Source organism: Myotis daubentonii, chromosome 3 (assembly GCF_963259705.1).
Source record: "Myotis daubentonii chromosome 3, mMyoDau2.1, whole genome shotgun sequence".
Lineage (NCBI taxonomy): Eukaryota > Metazoa > Chordata > Mammalia > Chiroptera > Vespertilionidae > Myotis > Myotis daubentonii.
In genome coordinates, this window is record NC_081842.1 from 173,476,746 (window position 1) to 173,496,209 (window position 19,464).

Below are 19,464 nucleotides of genomic sequence, written 5' to 3' on the forward strand. Positions count from 1 at the left end.
TAATGGTAAAACACCAAACCTAGCTTTTCTCTTTTCTAGTGCTTTAGTGCAACAAAACCAATTCCATCTTTTAACAAGTATGCTACTAGTTGAATCCACGTTATTTGCTCAGTATTTTTGTTAGGTTTGGGGTATTTTGGCAAGGAGTGGGAGGCAAGGACTTAATACAAACCTGTCTTTGAAAACTACACAGTACAATTGTGAGGAAAATATCCTATACTAATAAAAGAGAAAAATGGTAATTGGCGTACGACCGATACCTTTTTCATTGGCTAATCAGTGAGGTATGCAAATTAACTGTCAGCCAAGATGGCGGCTGGCAGCCAGGCAGCTGAGAATAGGAGGCTTGGTTGCCCCAGCGATGGAGAAAGTCAAGGATCCCCACAGCTGCGGGGCTCTGAGCTCCTGAAGCAACAACTCCAAAAGATACAATGTTTCAATTATAGAAGCTAAAAGATGGCGGTTAATTTGCATACTCAGGCTCCAAGCAGAGCGAAGCCAAACAGCGCTGAAGCAGCAGGGCAGAGAGGCCTCAGGGCCTGGGATCAGCAGAGTCGAGAGGCCTCCCAGCCCAGGTGATCAGCGGAGCTGAGATGCCTCCCAGCCCCGGTGATCAGCGGAGCCGAGAGGCCTCCCAGCCCAGGTGATCAGCGGAGCCAAGAGGCCTCCCAGCCCCGGTGATCAGCAGAGTCCGAGGCCCCGCGATCAGCAGAGTCGGAGGCCCCGCGATCAGCGGAGACAAGAGGCCTCCCAGCCCCGGTGATCAGCGGAGCCGAGAGGCCTCCCAGCCCAGGTGATCAGCGGAGCCGAGAGGCCTCCCAGCCCCGGTGATCAGCGGAGCCGAGAGGCCTCCCAGCCCAGGTGATCAGCAGAGTCGAGAGGCCTCCCAGCCCAGGTGATCAGCGGAGTCCAGAGGCCTCCCGCCCCGGTGATCAGCCAAGAGGCCTCCCGGCCGCTCCAGGCCCGTGATCAGCGGAGTCGGAGGCCCCGCAATCAGCGGAGCCGAGAGGCCTCCCGGCCCCAGTGATCAGCCGAGAGGCCTCCTGGCCCCTCCTGGCCCTGTGATCAGCGGAGTCGGAGGCCCCGCAATCAGCGGAGCCGAGAGGCCTCCCGGCCCCAGTGATCAGCGGAGCCGAGAGGCCTCCCAGCCCAGGTGATCAGCCGAGAGGCCTCCCGGCCCCTCCTGGCCCCGTGATCAGCGGAGTCGGAGGCCCCGCAATCAGCGGAGCCGAGAGGCCTCCCGGCCCCAGTGATCAGCGGAGCCGAGAGGCCTCCCAGCCCAGGTGATCAGCCGAGAGGCCTCCCGGCCCCTCCTGGCCCCGTGATCAGCGGAGTCGGAGGCCCCGCGATCAGCGGAGCCAAGAGGCCTCCCAGCCAGGTTATCAGCAGCCGAGAGTCCTCCTGGCTAGAGATCAGCGGAGCCGAGAGGCCTCCAGGCCCCAGTTATCAGCGGAGCTGAGAGGCCTACAGGCCATGGTTATCAGCAGCTGAGAGGCCTCCAGGCCAGGGATCAGGGGAGCCGAGAGGCGTCCTGGCCCTGGGATCAGCAGAGCAGCGAGGCCTCCCAGCACTGGGATCAGTGTGACAGGGTGCGGAGCCCCAACCCTCTGATCGGCCCTGCTCTGTGTGTGACAGGGTACAGAGCCCCAACCCCCCTGATGGGCCCTGCTCTGTGCATGACAGGAGTGGCGCTGCAACCTCCCTATGGACCCTGCCTTGAGTGTGACAGGGGGCGGTGCCCCAACCCCTCAATCAGCCCTACCCTGAGCGTGACTGAGGGTGGCATCGCAACCTCCCAATCCGCCCTGCTCTGTGCATGACAGGGGGCAGTGCCCCAACTCCCCAATTGGCCCTGCTCTGAGCCCGACCAGGGGCTGCACCTAGGGATTGGGCCTGCCCTCTGCCACCCGGGAGCAGGCCTAAGCCAGCAGGTCATTATCTCCTGATGGGTCCCAGACTGTGAGAGGGCACAGGCCAGGCTGAGGGACCTCCTCTCCCAACCCCGAGTGCACAAATTTTTGTGCACTGGGCCTCTAGTATATACATAAAAAAGTATTTACATAATAAAGTCAAAAGAAACAACAGTTGATAAAAGGAATGAATGGTAACCATACTCTTTATCAAATTTGTCTAAGAGCACAAATATCAGGAGATGTTTTTCAAAATGAACAAAATAAATGAAGCAATTTCATTTTATTATTATAAAGTAACTGTAAATAGTCATAATATACACATTTCTCTAGCAATACAACAATTAGAACGAGTGGAGGTCAGATGTAAAAAGCACTTCAAAAAGCAAATAATCCAATGATAAAAAAACATTTGGAACTTACATATATAACATCCCTACAAGTTCATCCCTTGCTTTAAAAACTGTTTCAAATTTTCATTACTTGCTGAGGCAGTCCATTACATTTTTGGAAAACTGACTATTAGAAAATGCTTTCTTTAGAATGAGCTAGTTTCAATGTAGGTGGTAGGAAGATTAGATCATTAGGATGAGGTGCTTAAAGAAAGACACTGTTTATTAGGAAAGATGGATAAAAAATGGTCATTTCATAATGATAAAGAGGTCAGTTCATCAAGAGGATGAAACAAGCTTAAATGTCTCTACACCAAGTAACAAAGGTTCAAAATATATAAAGCAAAAATTTATGGTTAGAAATTAAAAACTTCCTTTTTTTCAGAGAGTCATTGTATTTTGTTATAAGACAGTAAAATATATTTCACAGCTTTTAGTGAAAACAGTATTTCCCAGTTTAAAACAAGAACTAGAATCAAAACACTGAAAATGTCCACAATCTCATATCTAGCTGCTTTTACCCTAAGCTATTGGCTAGGTCTCCCACTATGCTCCATCCTTCCCTCACATAACTAACAGAATAAGTTGACAGAAAATTAGTAAAGATATAAAAGATCTGAACAGCACTATTGTTACCATAGTTAGCTAAATATTAATAAGAATAAAGCAAAAGGAATTGGACATTGCTAAACCTAATGGGCTGAGACACTGAGCCTGTTTGCTTGACCAGGAAGATATAGCTTAACAACCCTCCCTTCCCCCGTGTAGGGAGCAGCCCACCCTCCCACCAACAATATGCACAAAGGATTATAATACAACATGACCAAGGGAGGTGTACCCTAGGAATGAAAAGGTTTAATATTTAAAAAATCAATCAATGTAATTCATCATGTCAATAGACAACAACAACAACAAAACTCAATCCCAGACAGCATTTCAATTAGTGAAAAAAGAAATAAATACATTCCAGCAATTATCATGATATAATTTCTCAGCAATAGAGGAGTAAAAGGGAGTTTTCAGCTTGGAAAACAAAACCTGTGGAGAAAAAAAACACACACAATAGCTTACATAATACCTAATAATAAAACAAGAATGCTTTCTTTGTAAGATGAGGAACAAGACAAGAATGTCCACTCTCACCAGTTCAATGCACAAATTATGCTGAAATTTCTACCTATTCTATTAAAACAAGAAAAAAAAATAAAACGTATAAATATTAGAAAGAAAGAAGTAAAACTATGTTAATTTGTAGATGACATGATTGTCTATATAGAAAATCCTTAGGAAAAAAACATATTAGAAATAATAAGGTTGCAAGATACAAGATAAATATACAAAATCAACTGAACTTGCATATGTAGCAACAAGCAATAGAAAATTGAAGTTTAAAAAGAAATCTTATTTAAAATAGAAAAAATATAAAACGCTATGAAAAAATCTGACAAAATATATGTGAGATTTGTACCCTGAAAACAAAATATTTCTGAGGAAAATGAAAGAAGAGCTAAAAAAATTCAGAGATATATACCATATTTATGACTTGGCTTCAAATTTGTCAAATCTGCCCATTCAACTCAGTATCAATCAAATTCCCAAGCAGATAATTTTTCTTAGAAATTGACAGGCTGATTCTAAAATTTATATGTAAATGCAAAGGATCTCAAGTAGACAAAAGAAATGGAAAAGGAAGAATAAAGTTGGAGGACTTACTTTAACTGATTTTGGGGCTTATTATAAAGCTACATTTATCAAGACAAAATACTATTGGTACAAAGAAGACATTTAGATCAACGCAACAGAATACAGAGTCCAGAGGTAGAGACACAGATACAGAGTCAATTGGTTTTTGAAAAAGGTATCAAAAAATTCAGTGGAAAAGGATAATCTTTTTAAATAAATGATGTTGGAACAACTGTAACGAAAATTAACCTGGACTTTTCCTTCACACCATAAGCAAAAATTAACTCAAAATGGATCACAGATCTAAAGGTAAGAGATAAAATTATAGAACTTCTTGAAGAAAACATGGGCCTTGAATTCGGCAGATTTGTTAAATATGACACAAGAAGTACCAACTATAAAAGAAAAATATAATACACTGACACAAGATGCTTTGCTTTCCTGAATACCAAGAAGCTTTTCATACATTCTCCAGAAGTCTGGCATGTATTTCAGTGAGGTAGATTTAATCCTCTTCCCTTGCCACTCTACACAAAGAATTATTTCACCATGCTTGGTGAAATAATTTCTCTAACAGTGTAATGTTAAAATATCTTAGTTAAAACTGTGAAAGTACAGCTAAAATAAAGAAGGATAATCAAATATGCCCATATATCCATGTGAGAAGAAAGGAGAGTAGAGAATATATATTCTTAGATCAAAAACAAAATAATGTTGGAGAGGAGTTACTAAAAATAGCCCAGAGTCCAAAGGTGTGAACAATACTTTCTAAAAGACCCAAGAGGGTGACATACTTCTTTAAACACTAATATTATCTCAGAAAACTTCATGGAAACTTAATGATCACTGCACTTTGCGCTGATCAGATCTTATCTATAGGACATGTCCATGTCTATGTCCACCACATTTCAGGACAACCCAGAAACCCTGGGCCTTACCTACTTGCGGAGGAGATCTAGAGAGCATACCCTGACATGTTATGGAAAGTCAAATACAGAACTGTAGTCTCCAAAGAGGTATAAGAGGTGTAAAAAGAAAATATTAGAACTGTTATTTATATTTACTTTCTTCTTAAGAATAAAATTATTAAGTTTAAGATATCTTCCTATATGGGTTTACAAAAGTGCATTTCTATATTTGACATGTATGTGATATATATACTGTATATATTGGGGCTCTGTTCAAAATTCATTTCACTGATAGGGGTCCATAATTCAAAAGTAAATACATAAAAGGAGACCACTGGTCTGGAGAATAGAAGACAGGAAAAAAAACAAAGATGACTAAGATTTCATGTTACTTGCCTTCAAATATTAGAAGGCTTTTCTTATGGAAAAATAGATTTATTCTGTGTTTCTTCAGAGGGAGAACTAGAATAAGTGGCTAAAGGTTGTGGGAATTGCCACCTATTATAAAGAAAAACCTTCTAGTAATTAAATTTGTCAAACCAGGGAATAGGCTGCCTTGGGAAATAGTAAGCTTCTTAGACTTCAATTAGCCAAGACGTAACAAGGATATCTCTATACCATTAAAATTGCAGAAGAGATATCTGATTGTGTAATAGACGGAGCCAGAAAACCTCTAAAGCTGCTGCTTACACACAAATAAGTGATGAGAATATGAAGTACTTAACATGAATATTGTTGTACAATGAAGAATTAACTGGTCCTCATGCCTGGTTCTTGAAAGAAAAATTCAATCTTTGGAATGTCCCCAATGACAAGAGTATCTGTGTTATGCTAATGAAGCGATTCTAGGTGGGCCCCTAAATAGTTTCAGAATAGGGGCTGGTCATACCAAAAAGACCAACTAGTGATTAGAGGGCCGGGCCTTTAAGCCATGTAATATCAGCCAGACCTCCGACCTCCAGAGAAAGGAGGAGGACAGAGGATTGAGTTCAGTAAGATGATGAAATATCATACCCACAAATGAAACCCCAATAAAAACCCTGGACATCGAATTTAGTTCCACAGAGATCCCTGGGTGGTGAAGACTGAAGTGCTAGGAAAGTCATGTGCTCTGATTCCATGAAAGCTCTGTATTCAAGACCTTCCCAGACCTAGCCCTAGGTATCTCTTCATTTGGCTGTTTCTGAGTTGTATACTTGATAACAAAACTGTAATCGTAAGTTCTGTGAGTTGTTCTAGCAATTTATCAAACCTGAGGGGTTATAGGAACACCCAAATTTGTAGTCCGTTGGTCAGAAGTACGGTGGCCTGGGGACCCCCTGAATTTGTGGCTGGAATGTGAAGTTGGGGTAGATGTGTTGGGGACTAAGCCCTTAACTTATGGGGTTTAGGTGAACTCTGGGTAGTCAGTGCTAGAAATGAACTGCAGTCCACTAGTTGGTGTTAGACCAGTGAAAGGTTAAAACTGAACAAACATATTTACTCTAAATATTTTACTCTAAAAATTAGTGTTGAATATAGGAATTCATTTCCTCAAACTGCTAAAATACACATTTGTGTATGTACAGTTGTTCATTTCAGAAGGTAAGCAAGCTCTTATCAGAGAAAGAATACTAAGTAGATATTTCACGTATATGATAATGATTTAAGATTTGCACATTGCCTAGAAAATGTTTTTGTCATTTTCTACAAAATGAAACAATTTCACAAAAATAAAGCGCAAAGAGGAAACAGACCTTTAATACTTCTCAATAAAGTAATTCTGCTAAAAATATTACAAAGAATGTCACATCCTTATTGATATAGTTGATAACAATGTAGTATATTAATATCTGTTCTATAAATTCATGTCAACTGGGAGCTAAACTGAAGATTTAATATTTAACATTTGTTAATGGTTAAAAAAAATTAGGAACACATAAGAAGACTGTATCCACCAAAAAGAGCCAAAACATATTATCACCTCAAATCATTAATTGAAATTCATTGAAAAGTCCTAGAAAATTAATTATTTCTAGGCTAATTTAAATGTTGTTTTTTTTCATGTAAAACAGCACAATTAACTTCATGCCATCATTCTAAATTTAATCAGCGCACGGTGCTTACCTGGTTTAACAGCTCGCCCACAGAGTTGGGGTTGTAGAAGGACCTGTAACATGGCAGGATTGTTTAAACTCTTCATAATTTGTACAGGATTTGGCTCTGGAAGTAAGCCCTTCTGATTACTGTGCATCTTCAATGAATACAGAAATGGGAAACATTAGAACAAGGGTAAGTATAAAAGATGACATTTTAAAGGCATTCTTCCAGAAATTCTCATTCATCTGATAAGATTTATTTTGTGATAAACACAATTTGCTTTTGTTGTATACATTCAACCACAGTTTTGTAATTATGTTATACTCTACTACACAGCTCATACTAAAATCCTCACAGAATGTCTCAGTTAAATACAAATTAGCTTTAAGAAGACTAACAATTTAGTAAGATAAATCTCTTTACAAGTAGAAAGATGCCAAGGAGATCTGAATTTATAACAGGAAGATAACTTGTTAACAAAATATGAATGTTTTGATATCACAGAAGAGCTTCACTATAATGATCAAAAGTGTAATAATGTGGGTTGCTTTACATAACATTTTCTTATAATAAAGGTCTTGATTTCCTTAGTTAATCCTCTAATAAGAGAAAAAACGATGGACTGGCCTTACATATATGTAATTGGGTGGCTTCCTAATAACATGAAATTGTTCCTGGTTTTAAAAGCCAGCCTGATAGGTAAGGATATTGGTATTTTGTTACAAAAGGAAAACTGTTAGCCATCAGAAAATGGAGAACTGACACTGACATCTGGAATCCCTCTTCAAACACTTAACAGCATAACAGATTTTTATTGGTAACATGAAGCGTGGACAAGTAGTTACAAAGACTAACCAATAAGAAATACTGGGTATGAAAAACATGACTGTAAAAAAAAAGCAGCTCTCGCTTACTATATACTTGTCATTATTCTAAGCATTTTACATGGATTATAACAATCCTGCAAAACAACTCTATAGGGTTGGTATTACAAACCCTATTATATAGATGAGGATAACAAAGAAACTCATGAAGCATTATCCTTAACCTCTGTCCTGTGCTGTAATAAATAGGTTAACAGGTTAAATAGAATTCATGTGACTGAAAAACAAAATAGTGACCTGAAAGATCAGTTCAAAGAATGTTTCCAAAGACATCAGCCAAGGGGTAAAATGCAAACAAGTAAGACAAACCACGGGAATGGAAAATGCAAGCAAAAGCAAAAAACAAGGCAATGAAGAGGCTGGAAGTGCCCACCTACATAAAATAGAAATCCTGAAGGAGAAAATAAAGAAGGAAATCTTTGAAGATATAATGGCTGAAAATTCCCCATGATTAAAAAAAATTAAAGATCACAGATGAAATGGGGTGCATAGTGTTCCAAATCCTACGTAATAAAAGGATAGTATGCAAACTGTCCCCTCGACCAGGAGTTCGTCCTGGAGTTCAACCAGGGGTTGGGGCCAGCCAGGGTAAGGGAGCAAGGCCCCGGCCTGCAACCAGCAGCCAGCAACCACTAGGGACCCTACCAGTGCATGAAATTTGTGCACTGGGCCTCTAGTATGATATATAAGAAGAAAACACATTTAGTCACATTTTTTATGTGAAATTTAAGAACATTAAAGTCAAAATAAAAACGCTAAAAGCTTTCTGTAAGAAAGAACATATTTCCAAGAAACAAGAAGTAGATTAATATCTTCTATCTCAAAGCAATAGCCCTGGATTCAAGAAGGCAACAAATTAATATTTTCAAAGTGCTTCAAGAAATTTAAATCTATATGTTTATATCCAGCTATTTCTTAAATATGTGAAAAAATAATATTCGCAGCCATACAAATTTTCAAGTGTTTTATTCTCTGAAAATGAAAACCAAGAAGCAGTAAACACAAGGCAATACTGCATAATGCATGGAAATTAAGGTACACAATATCATCATTAATTTCAATCTTGCATACAAAAGCCAAGACCATAAAAACAAAACAAAACAAATGAAAGGAACAATGACTGACAGAATAAGGAAAAAGAAAAATCAACAACTATCTATCTATCCTATATAATAAAAGTCTAATATGCTAAGTGTCCAGTCGTCCAGTTGGCCATTGAACCAATAAAAGCATAATATGCTAATGATATGCTAAGGCCACTCAACTGCTTGCTATGACATGCACTGACCACCAGGGGCAGATGCTCCGACCAGTAGGTTAGCTTGCTGCTGGGGTCTGGCTGATTGGGACTGAGTGAGATGGGCCAGACATGCCCTGGAGCCCTCCCGCGGTCCCTCCCCAGCTGGCCAACCTCCCACGTCCCTCCCCGGCCCCAATCATGCATCAGTGGGGTCACGGCTGGCAAGCACAGTGGCAGTGGCGGGAGCCTCTCCCACCTCTGCAGCAGCACTAAGGATGTCTGACTGCCGGCTTAGGCCTACTTCCCTAAGCTGGCAGTCAGATATCCCCTGAGGGCTTTTGGACTGTGAGAGGGTGCAGGCCGGGCTGAGGGATCACCCCCTCAGTGCACAAATTTCATGCAGTGGGTCTCTAGTATATATATCAAAGGCTAATATGCAAAGTGTCCCCTCAGGAGTTTGACCCGGAAACTGCGAGTTAGATCACTCGCTATAACATGCGCTGACTACCAGGGGGTGGCACAGAACAAAGAAAGGCCCCAGCTGGCAGCTGGAAGGAAAGCCCAGATTGGCCCTGATTGCCGACCAGACCTAGGGACCCTACCCATGCATGAATTTTGTGCACCAGGCCTCTAGTATATCATAACTTCTAATACATTCCTCTCAGACACTGACAGATCAAACAGACAAAAAAATAATAATTAAATATATGGAAGATCTGAGTAACAATAAGCTCAAAATAATACTTATAAGCACACATGTGTGTAAATATAACTTTATAACCCACAAACATAAAGGACACATTGTTATGGGGTATACATGGCACAGTCACAAAAATCAACCAATGCACCAAGCCACAAAAGAAACCACGATATCCCTTTCCCCAAAATCAGTATTAGAGACTACATTCTCTGACCACAATGCAACAAAGTTAGAAATTTATATCAGAAGATTAGCTTTTAAAAATTCCTAAGTGGCTATAAACTGAAAACAACAACAACAAACAAACAACTAATTAAGCTTTTAGTTTAAAAGGAACTCATAAAAATTTGAGACATTAATAATCTAAAATATTTGATACATACTTATTTAAAAGGAAACTTGCTTTAAATTCATTCTTTTGCTAATATTTTTAACATTTTTATTTGGGGAGTAGATGAGGGAGACCAATTATGATTAACTAAATTTTTGGTTCAGATAGTTTTAGTTTGGATGAACTAATGCCATATGTAGATATTACAAAGCATAGAAAATCAAGTCCCAGAGAAAAAGAGGTGTTTGGAAGGAGAAATGTTGAAACTGCACTATTTATGTAACATAAAAGTGGGATGTCTAATAATCATCTGAAAATATAGATTTAATTCTAAGAGTAATTTGGTCCAAAATATATATGCTTAGAAATAATCATTGCCTGGCAATAACTAAAGCCATTGGAATATTTAAAAGGAAAAACTGTGAGGTCAAATACAGACGTCTACTGACACTGGCCCTGAGAGAAAAAGACAGAGCAAGGGGAGGAGCTGTTAGGAAAACACTGGTGTAGCAGACAGAATTCAAGGTGGCAGAGGGCTTTAAGTATTGCAAAGAGACCAAGCAATGATGACTAAAAAGTACCTGTGTGGCCTAAATATTAAAAAATCCCTGTTAATCTCCCTGAGAACAGATTCACTTGAATAGTGGAGGTGAAACGGCAGTGCACTGGGCTGAGAGGGAAATGGGAAATGAAGAAATGGTGACATTGAGTGGGGCCTGCCTGCTCCAGAAGCTCCGATTGGGAAGGAAAATAAGATGAAGGCCATTGTCTGGATCAAAATTTTTAAAGGAAAAGATGTGAGCAGATGGGATGGAGCTAGTGGAGCCACAAGTGAAAATAAGTAGAATGATGAGGATCAAGACCCTTGAGGACGGGGGACACGGCCCGAGCCCCTGCTTTGGCAGGAAGCACAGCCCTTCCTCCAGGACAGCAGGGATTGTCTGCTCTGTTCACCATACACATCTCATAGTGCCTAGCATGTAGTAAGTGCCCAATAAGCAACTGTGGAATGAGCGTTATTGAAGAGAAAAAGAAGTAAAAAAAAAAAAAGTGGGGCACATTTGCAGGGGGAATATGAGAAAAGTTGAAAGAATGAGTCCAACACATGACCCTGATATTTCTAAAATAAAAGCCAAGATCACCTGATAGAAAGAAGGTTTGAGATGACAACTACTGTAGAAAATGGAAATGCACCGCTGATGAGAGATGAGCTAAAGTTTTGCGGTGGGACCAGCTATAAATGTCATACATTTGTAGTCTCATCAAGACATCTAGTTGTTTTTCTCCAAGAGGACACAGCACAGAAGTAGGTATCTCTAAGGTTCAACAGAGACAATTTAACCAAAGGCAATGAAACTGATAGTGAAAGGATGGCTGGAGTGATGAATTATGCAGGGAAGAATATGAAAATGATAGAAGAACCTAAAAGAGGAAGCACAAACTAAGAAAAAGGGGAGAAGGGGTCTGGGACCAGAGGTGAGGTCAAGAATAAGAAGAGGAGGGAGCGAGATGTGAGACTAACAACAATCTCCCTCCCCTAACATCCTCTCTCCAGTTCATCTACAAACCACTTTCAGACTCATCTGTTGATGGCGTAACTCTGCTCCTGTCACTACCTTGTTTATATACTTTATAAATTCCCCACTGCTCATCAAATGCAATCTAAATACTCTGAGTGCTCAACAGTGCTGCCTGATTTGACATCAACCAACCATTTCACCACACATCCCTTTGTACACTCAGTCCACTAGACCAGTGGTTGGCAAACTGCGGCTCGTGAGCCACATGCGGCTCTTTGGCCCCTGGAGTGTGGCTCTTTCTAACCCTTAGGAGTACCCTAATTAAGTTAATAACAATGTACCTACCTATATAGTTTAAGTTTAAAAAATTTGGCTCTCAAAAGAAATTTCAATCGTTGTACTGTTGATATTTGGCTCTGCCGACTAATGAGTTTGCCGACCACTGATCTAGACCACTTACCACTCTTAAAGCAGGCAAATTCAATTCATACTACTGCTTGAAAGGTCTGCTTCACCTAGAATTTGATCACTCACCCTCCTTAGGGTTGCCAGATTTAGCAAGTAAAAATACAGAATGCCCAATTAAATCTGGGTTTCAGATAAACAATGAATAAATTTTTAATATAAGTATCTCACACAAAGCTATATTTATCTGGCAATCCTACCTTCCACCCCCATCAACACTTTTCAAACTCATACTTAAACATCACACTCAAATATTACCTTTGTTATGAAGTTTTCCCTGACCCCTTCACCAAGAAAGTGTATTCCTTCATTCAGTCAACAAATATTTACTATGCTAAATGCTAGGAATGAAAACTGTGAAGGCCTAGCTGGTGTAGCTCAGTGGTTGAACATCAGACCTATGAACCAGGAGGTCACAGTTCGATTCCCAATCGCCAGTGGGGGGTGGGGGGGGTGTCCAGGAGGCAGCCAGTCAATGATTCTCTCTCATCATTGATGTTTCTCTCTCTCTCTCCCTCTCCCTTCCTCTCTAAAATCAATAAAAATATATTTTAAAAGAACTGTGGCCCAGCCAGTGTGGCTCAATGGTTGAGCATCGACCTGTGCACCAGGAGGTCACAGTTAGATTCCTGGTCAGGGCACATGCCCAGGTTGCAGGCTTGATCCCCAGTAGGGGGCATGCAGGAGGCAGCTGATCAATGATTCTCTCATCATTGATGTTTCTCTCTCTCTCTCTCTCTCTCTCTCTCTCTCTCTCTCTCTCTCTCTCCCCCCCCCCCACCCCCTCCCTTCCTCTCTGAAATCAATAAAAATATATTTTTAAAAAACTGTGAAGAAGGAAGTCTATTTGCATGGAACTTCAACTAGAGAAGTAGAGGGAGAATAAGGAGACAGTGACAATAGAGAAGTAGCTACGACGTGCTGTGTGAGCAAACAGGAAGCACACATCTACTATTTGTATTTTGGATACTTACAAACACTTTGGGGGAAAAAAGAGGCACATTATACCAAAAATTTAGAGCAGAACAGGAACTCAAGTATTTGTTGAATGAATTATACGCCTTACAAAAATTTCCCAAGATGAATACACTTGAAAAAACAATTTCTTCTTTTGTAATGACTCTTGGCTTGATTACACAGATTCCACTCACGAATTTTTTAAAAGGAATATCTTTATATAGCAGAAAGAAAATAAAGGTCCAATCAGTGGTAGTCTGGGTAGATTTTAAAAATGTTAGAATTTTTAATATGTTAATAAAGAACAACAAACTTACCACGCGTTGAGCTGCTATCAACGCAGCTAACGTGCTTCGCCCTGGGGCTCCTGGGGCGCAGAAGGAAACTTGCACTTTGCTCCCCTGGATGGTCATGCCGTCGGCGGCTTGCTGAACCTCCTCAGCATGCTCCGCAGTGCTATATTCAACCACTGCAAAGCCACCAACGTAGCTACCTTCATCCTGTGCAAGCTGAGGTAACACACTTTATTAAAAGGGAAGTCTATCGTTTAGTCAGAAATTGTGCTTTACAATATATAACTTTCAAATTCAAGAACAAATGTATCAGAGCATGATACTGGAGAGGAAGTGTGTTCTTTCAAAAAAATTACTAGTTGATTAGATGCAGTACTTCTGGAGGACAGGATAATAAACAAGATTCTGTCATTTCTTTTGAATTCTTTGATTTTCTAATCTATTTTACAAGTCAAAGCCCAAATGATAATATTCCCTATATATTAAGAAATGTATACAACTGATAATTTATAAGAAAATATGAGGACACAATAATATAAATCTCCTTTAAATAAATTCACCAGATACATAAATAATGAAACATACTAAAACAATTACGAACTACATGTCTATGTAAAATAAAGTTTGTACCATCAAGAGAAGAAAAGTAGGAGGAACCACATTCAACTTTTATTTCAATATTTTAGGCAAATCCCAGAAATTTGGTCAAGTATACCAAAACAAACCTTATTTGCAAAAACTATGCCCTAGATTTATTGAAATACCATATGCAACATATAATCTTTACTTCTGAATGGGCCCTAAATAAGACTCCTAAAATGCAGAACTTAATTTGTTTCCAGTCACCCACCTGTAAGAGTGTAAAGGAAGATACTAAAGTCCTGGATCTGTAAAGACTGGTACAAAGAGCAAAAATAAGAGCAAAATACGATACTAAAAAGTTTCTAAGTTTTAACGTTTCTGAATTATCTTCAACACATTCACACGAGAAAGTAATCAACGAGATAAAATTCAGCTGGGTGTGTCTTTGAGAAGACACATGAACCACAGTTCTATGCGGATTTGGCACCTCATAAGTTAATATTACAATTAAATAATTTCTAGATTCTTTTCTCTTATTTTTGAAGCTTAACTTCTACTTTCTTGCATAGTACACAAAATTTTTATTTTTCCTTCATATTCTCCCTTCCTTTTTAATTTTTCCCATTGATTTTTTAGAGAGAGTAGAAGGGAGGTGGGGGTTGGGGGGATAAGGGAAGGGGAGAGGGAGAAGGAGAGAGAGAGAGAGAGAGAGAGAGAGAGAGAGAGAGAGAGAGAGAGAGAGAGAGAGAGAGATGTGAGAGAGATACAATGATTGGTTGACTCCTGAACATACCAAGACCAGGGCCAGGATCATTGCTGCAACCCAGGTATGTGCCCTGACTGGAAATCAAACCCACAACCCATCGGTGCTCAGGCCAACACTAACAACTGGGCAAGCAATACTGGCCAGGGCTCTTCCTTCCTTTTAAAATTGTCCGCTTATGTTTTCTTCACTGTAAAAATGTTTCCTGGTCACATGGGAGAAAGGGAAAAGGTCTACCTACCTCTTCCAAACATTTCTCCTACAACCCCATTCCTCTTACAATCCAAACCAGATCTCAAAATCAGACCTGTAGAAGCCATTAGTCTCTTTGGTCTCTTTTGATTACCAGGTAAGAGACTGTGTCTTCAATATAGTCTGTGTCAACCTACCACACAAAAGAGCTCGAATTTAACAGCTCCACTGATAAAAGCCTCATAAAGTTGTTTTTATTCATCTCTTGAAAACTTTAAAAACACTTTGGACTATTCCTGGTTTATTATGATAACCATCATGTCTACATAAGTTATACCATTTTAAATCTTCCCAAAGACAAAAATCACCCAAGTCCATGGCATAGGTAGTTTTAGAGGAGTATTTCAGTACAATATGAGAGCCACTCAAATATACAAATGGTCTGACTTGTGATCTCGTTAATTTTCCATTATCTTGAAATATTTTAACAAAAGCTAAGTGGTCATACACAAATATTATAACAAATGTTTTTCTACCAGATGGCAAGCTAGATTAGATAACCTCTCAGGTCCCTTTGACTCTGGGATTCATAATTCAAATGCATTTTGTGATAAATGGCTTTCCCCGCCTCATTTGTATCAGAGGCCTCAACTTAAGCTATAAAGAATTATGTATGGCCACAGGATATTACTATACAATTCTTAGTATCAAGATTAGCAAATCGATAAGACAACTTTCAATAACTGGACAGAGAGTTAATAAAAAATTTGTCACAAAAATTTATAAAGCTCTTGGGATGCTTTCTTTGATGTTTATTATATTGGGATTGGGGGATTAGAAGTTTAAGTAAGATGGTAGCATTAATCATATATATGTATATATACATATGTATTATATATATATGTATTTATGCATATATATGATTATACAATAACAGACTCTAAACTTCCTACTGCAATTGTAGAGACTCAACAAATATATGATTAAAGAAAAAGGGGGGGGATAAGGAAAGAAGGGAAGAGAAAAGTTCATCAGCTGCTATCTTACATGTGTAAGGAAGGAAGTTATATATAGCATGGATTATCTATTTAGTCTAACATATTTAATTTCATTATGATAAAGAGCTTGAAAATTTTACCAGTAGTTGTCAGTTTTCAGGATCTTTTCTAAATGGCTCACTTACCATGACCCCATTAAGACAAAATTGTATATTCTCTTTAAACCTCATTATACTTTTCTATCTTCCATTATATCACGTTTCATACAGGATTTATAATGATTAGATTACTTGTCAGTCTCTTCTACAAAATTGTGAGGTATTGAGAGAGTATCTTTCTATTATCTATATTTCTGACATTTAGCAATATAGTGTCTTGCATAGAGAAGGTGATAAATAACATTTGGATGTAGGAATGGATCAATTGAATGGTGTAATGAATGGATGAAATGAGGTGAATGAGTGATGAATTTGCTAATACATACTTAACTATATAACAATACAGTTGGTCCATCAACAAAAGAAATTGATTTAAAATTTACCATGACATTAAAATCTTTATTACAGACTAAAGTAGAATTAGATTATCCATTGTGATATTCACATAGGTATAATAAATTTGTGAGTGCATGCGGAATAGATACAAAGCAGATATCTAAAAATATTTCTAATGATATCTTAAGAATACATACCTGGCAAAACACAGGTTTATGGATACTGGAAAAAAATTGCAACAGCTCCTCTGAATCTCTGTAGTCAGTCGGGAGTTTGTCTATACAAAGGCACTTAGAATGAATGAGCTCTATGGCCAATAGATTAACATCCATCCATTGTGCAAAGAGAGCTGATGCTCCCAGCTGTTTGCCCAATAGCTCCAATCTAGCCTTTGCAGCAAAGTCCTTTTTCATGTATTCCACAAACCCATAGCCTTTGGAATGGCCAGTGACTTCACTGTAGACCAGGAAACATCTCTCAATGTTTCCATACGCACGAACAAGTTCTTCAAACTCTTCTAATGTAAAAGAAGTGGGCAAGTTGGTAATACACAGCAAAGCATCTGTTGGCTGTAGCTGTACTACTAAGTCTTTTCCTCGAAAAGAATATTGATGAAACATCTGAATTGCATTCTGGGCTTGTTCCCCATTCAGTAAGGTAACAAATGCTGGAAGATAAAATAAATGAGTTTTCTAAGCCTGTGTTTTCAAACTTTTGTGACTATGACTCACAATAAGAAATACATGTTATATCTGTGACTCAGTACACACATACATATATATTTCTGGAACAAAAGTATCAGGAAGTAATACTATTACCATATGCAAAGCACTCAAACATTTCCTATTTCATTGTATTCTTTAACACTGACACCCCCACTAAACTAATACCATGACCAGAAACACAAGTTAAAAATATGCACCCTCCCGCCCCAAACCTCTTTCAGAGACTTCAATCACTCCACTGTTACGGACTTCTGAAGTTGTCCAACAGCTCGCTGGTACTTGGTTCATGTTTTATAGCCTCCTTCTGGCTCTCTTTTTCATTTTAGGGAGTTCTTATCTCTATGTATTCAGGTTCAGTAATCTTCTGCAACATCTATTCTGCTGTTAATCCCATCTACTGTATTTTTTTTTTTTAATCTCCAACATTGTAGTTTTCATCTCTAGGAATCTGACTTGGTATTTTCAATATCTTCCATATCTCCACTAAACATATTCAATCTTTACTGTAATTTCTTGTACAGATGGGACATTGTTATAAAAACTGTTCTCCATTTTCATTAATTATTTTGTTTAAATTCTAAGTCATTTAGATTGATTTTTCTCCTTATTATGGGTTGTATTTTCCTGCTCCTTTGTTATGTTTGGTAACTTTTTATTTCATGCCAGGCACTATAAATGTTACCTAGTTGGGTGCTGGATACTTTTGTCTTTCTATAAATATTCTTAAGTTTTGTTCTAGGATGTGGTTGAGTTACTAGGAAACAGTTTGATCCTTTCTGGTCTCACTTTTAAATTTTGTTAGGTAAAACCAGAGTTGATTTTCTTGACTCTTGAGATAAGACCCTTCTGAATACTCCTCCTGATGCACCATGAATCGTGAGGTTTGTCAGCCTAGCTGATAGGAATAGCGCTATTCCCAGCCCTGTGTGAGCTGTGAAGATTGTTATCACTAATCCCTTTGTCAATATTTAGTAACATTGAAATTGTACATAACATATGACCCAGTAATTTACTTATGGAGAAATAGTTACAATGTATATTAGAAGACAAAAATAAGGATATTCATTGCAGCATATTTGAAATACTGGAAAGTTAAGGCTTCTAAATGCCTACCAGTAATGAACAGATTTATCAGTGGTGATAAATTCACAAGATAGAATAATATACAGTAGTTTAAATGAATGAACTAGAGCTATATATATCAACATGGAAAGATCTGAAACTAAGGTTGAGTTAAAAAAAAAAAAGCAAGTAACTAAATGAAACATGTATAATACCATTTATGTAAAGTTTTTAAAAACACCGAGAACAGCCGAAATTGGTTTGGCTCAGTGGATGGAGCGTCGGCCTGCGGACTGAAGGGTCCCAGGTTTGATTCCGGTCAAGGGCATGTACCTGGGTTGCGGGCACATCCCCAGTGGGAGATGTGCAGGAGGCAGCTGATCGATGTTTCTCTCTCATCGATGTTTCTGGCTCTCTATCTCTCTCCCTTCCTCTCTGTGAAAAATCAATAAAATATATTTTTTTTAAAAAAAAACACACCGAGAACAACACTATTAATTATACATATAATAAAATTACAGGTATTAGTCATGGTATAATGGTGACAAATAGCTCCACAATCTCAATGGCTTAACAAAATAGAAGGGATTTTGTTGTTGATGCTACATATCCCACAGTGGAAGGAAGGAAGGAAGGAAGGAAGGAAGGAAGGAAGGAAGGAAGGAAGGAAGGAAGGAAGGAAGGAAGGAAGGTAGGTTGGTTGGTTTGCTCCTCACAGTCACCCTGGGAGCTAAGCTGGAAGAAGCGCTGAAATCTTCCTCAACCTCTTACAGGGAGAGGGTGAGCAGTAAACCACAGGCTGGCTCTAACACCTTCCACCTACAAGGGATACAGTCATTTCCATTCGCACTTCATTCACCAAAGAGCAAATCACATGTCCACTTCTAACCTCAAAGAGGGACAGAGAACTACCTCACCTCACGCCCAGGAGAAAAAGGGTAAGAAACTGTGAACAGCTCTAATGACTGCCACGATATAACAGCCAAGTGTAGAAAGTAGGTACCAAATTCATAAATGCTTCTCCCCCAGGGAAGAAGGGAGGGAAGACAAGTAGACACTGGATTTCATTTTTATCTATAATGTTCCTATTTTCAAATTTTTAAAGTCAGAAAAAAAATGCAGAATTCTGACCATACTACCAGAGATCTTTATTCAATAGATCTACACTAGGGTTCTAAGATATATATATATGACAAAATTTTTTTAACATTTAAAAAATATTTTTATAAACATTTGCTAATTTGGGAATGGATGTGTACATAGTGGTTATATCATCCTCCATAATT

The 19,464-nt window shown here is 38.9% G+C and overlaps 1 protein-coding gene across 4 annotated transcripts in view; it reads right to left on the bottom strand.

The window, feature by feature from the left end:
* Positions 1-19,464, bottom strand: part of RAVER2 (ribonucleoprotein, PTB binding 2) — a 98,306-nt gene that overhangs the window by 47,450 nt on the left and 31,392 nt on the right. For all 4 annotated transcript variants that reach the window (XM_059689293.1, XM_059689292.1, XM_059689290.1 and 1 more), the window contains exons 3-5: positions 16,589-17,058; positions 13,387-13,578; positions 7,000-7,126 (exon numbers count right to left, since the gene is read on the bottom strand). In XM_059689293.1, the coding sequence (XP_059545276.1) occupies positions 7,000-7,126; positions 13,387-13,578; positions 16,589-17,011 (742 nt within the window). In that variant the 5' untranslated portion in view covers positions 17,012-17,058. The remainder of the gene's footprint in view (positions 1-6,999; positions 7,127-13,386; positions 13,579-16,588; positions 17,059-19,464) is intronic.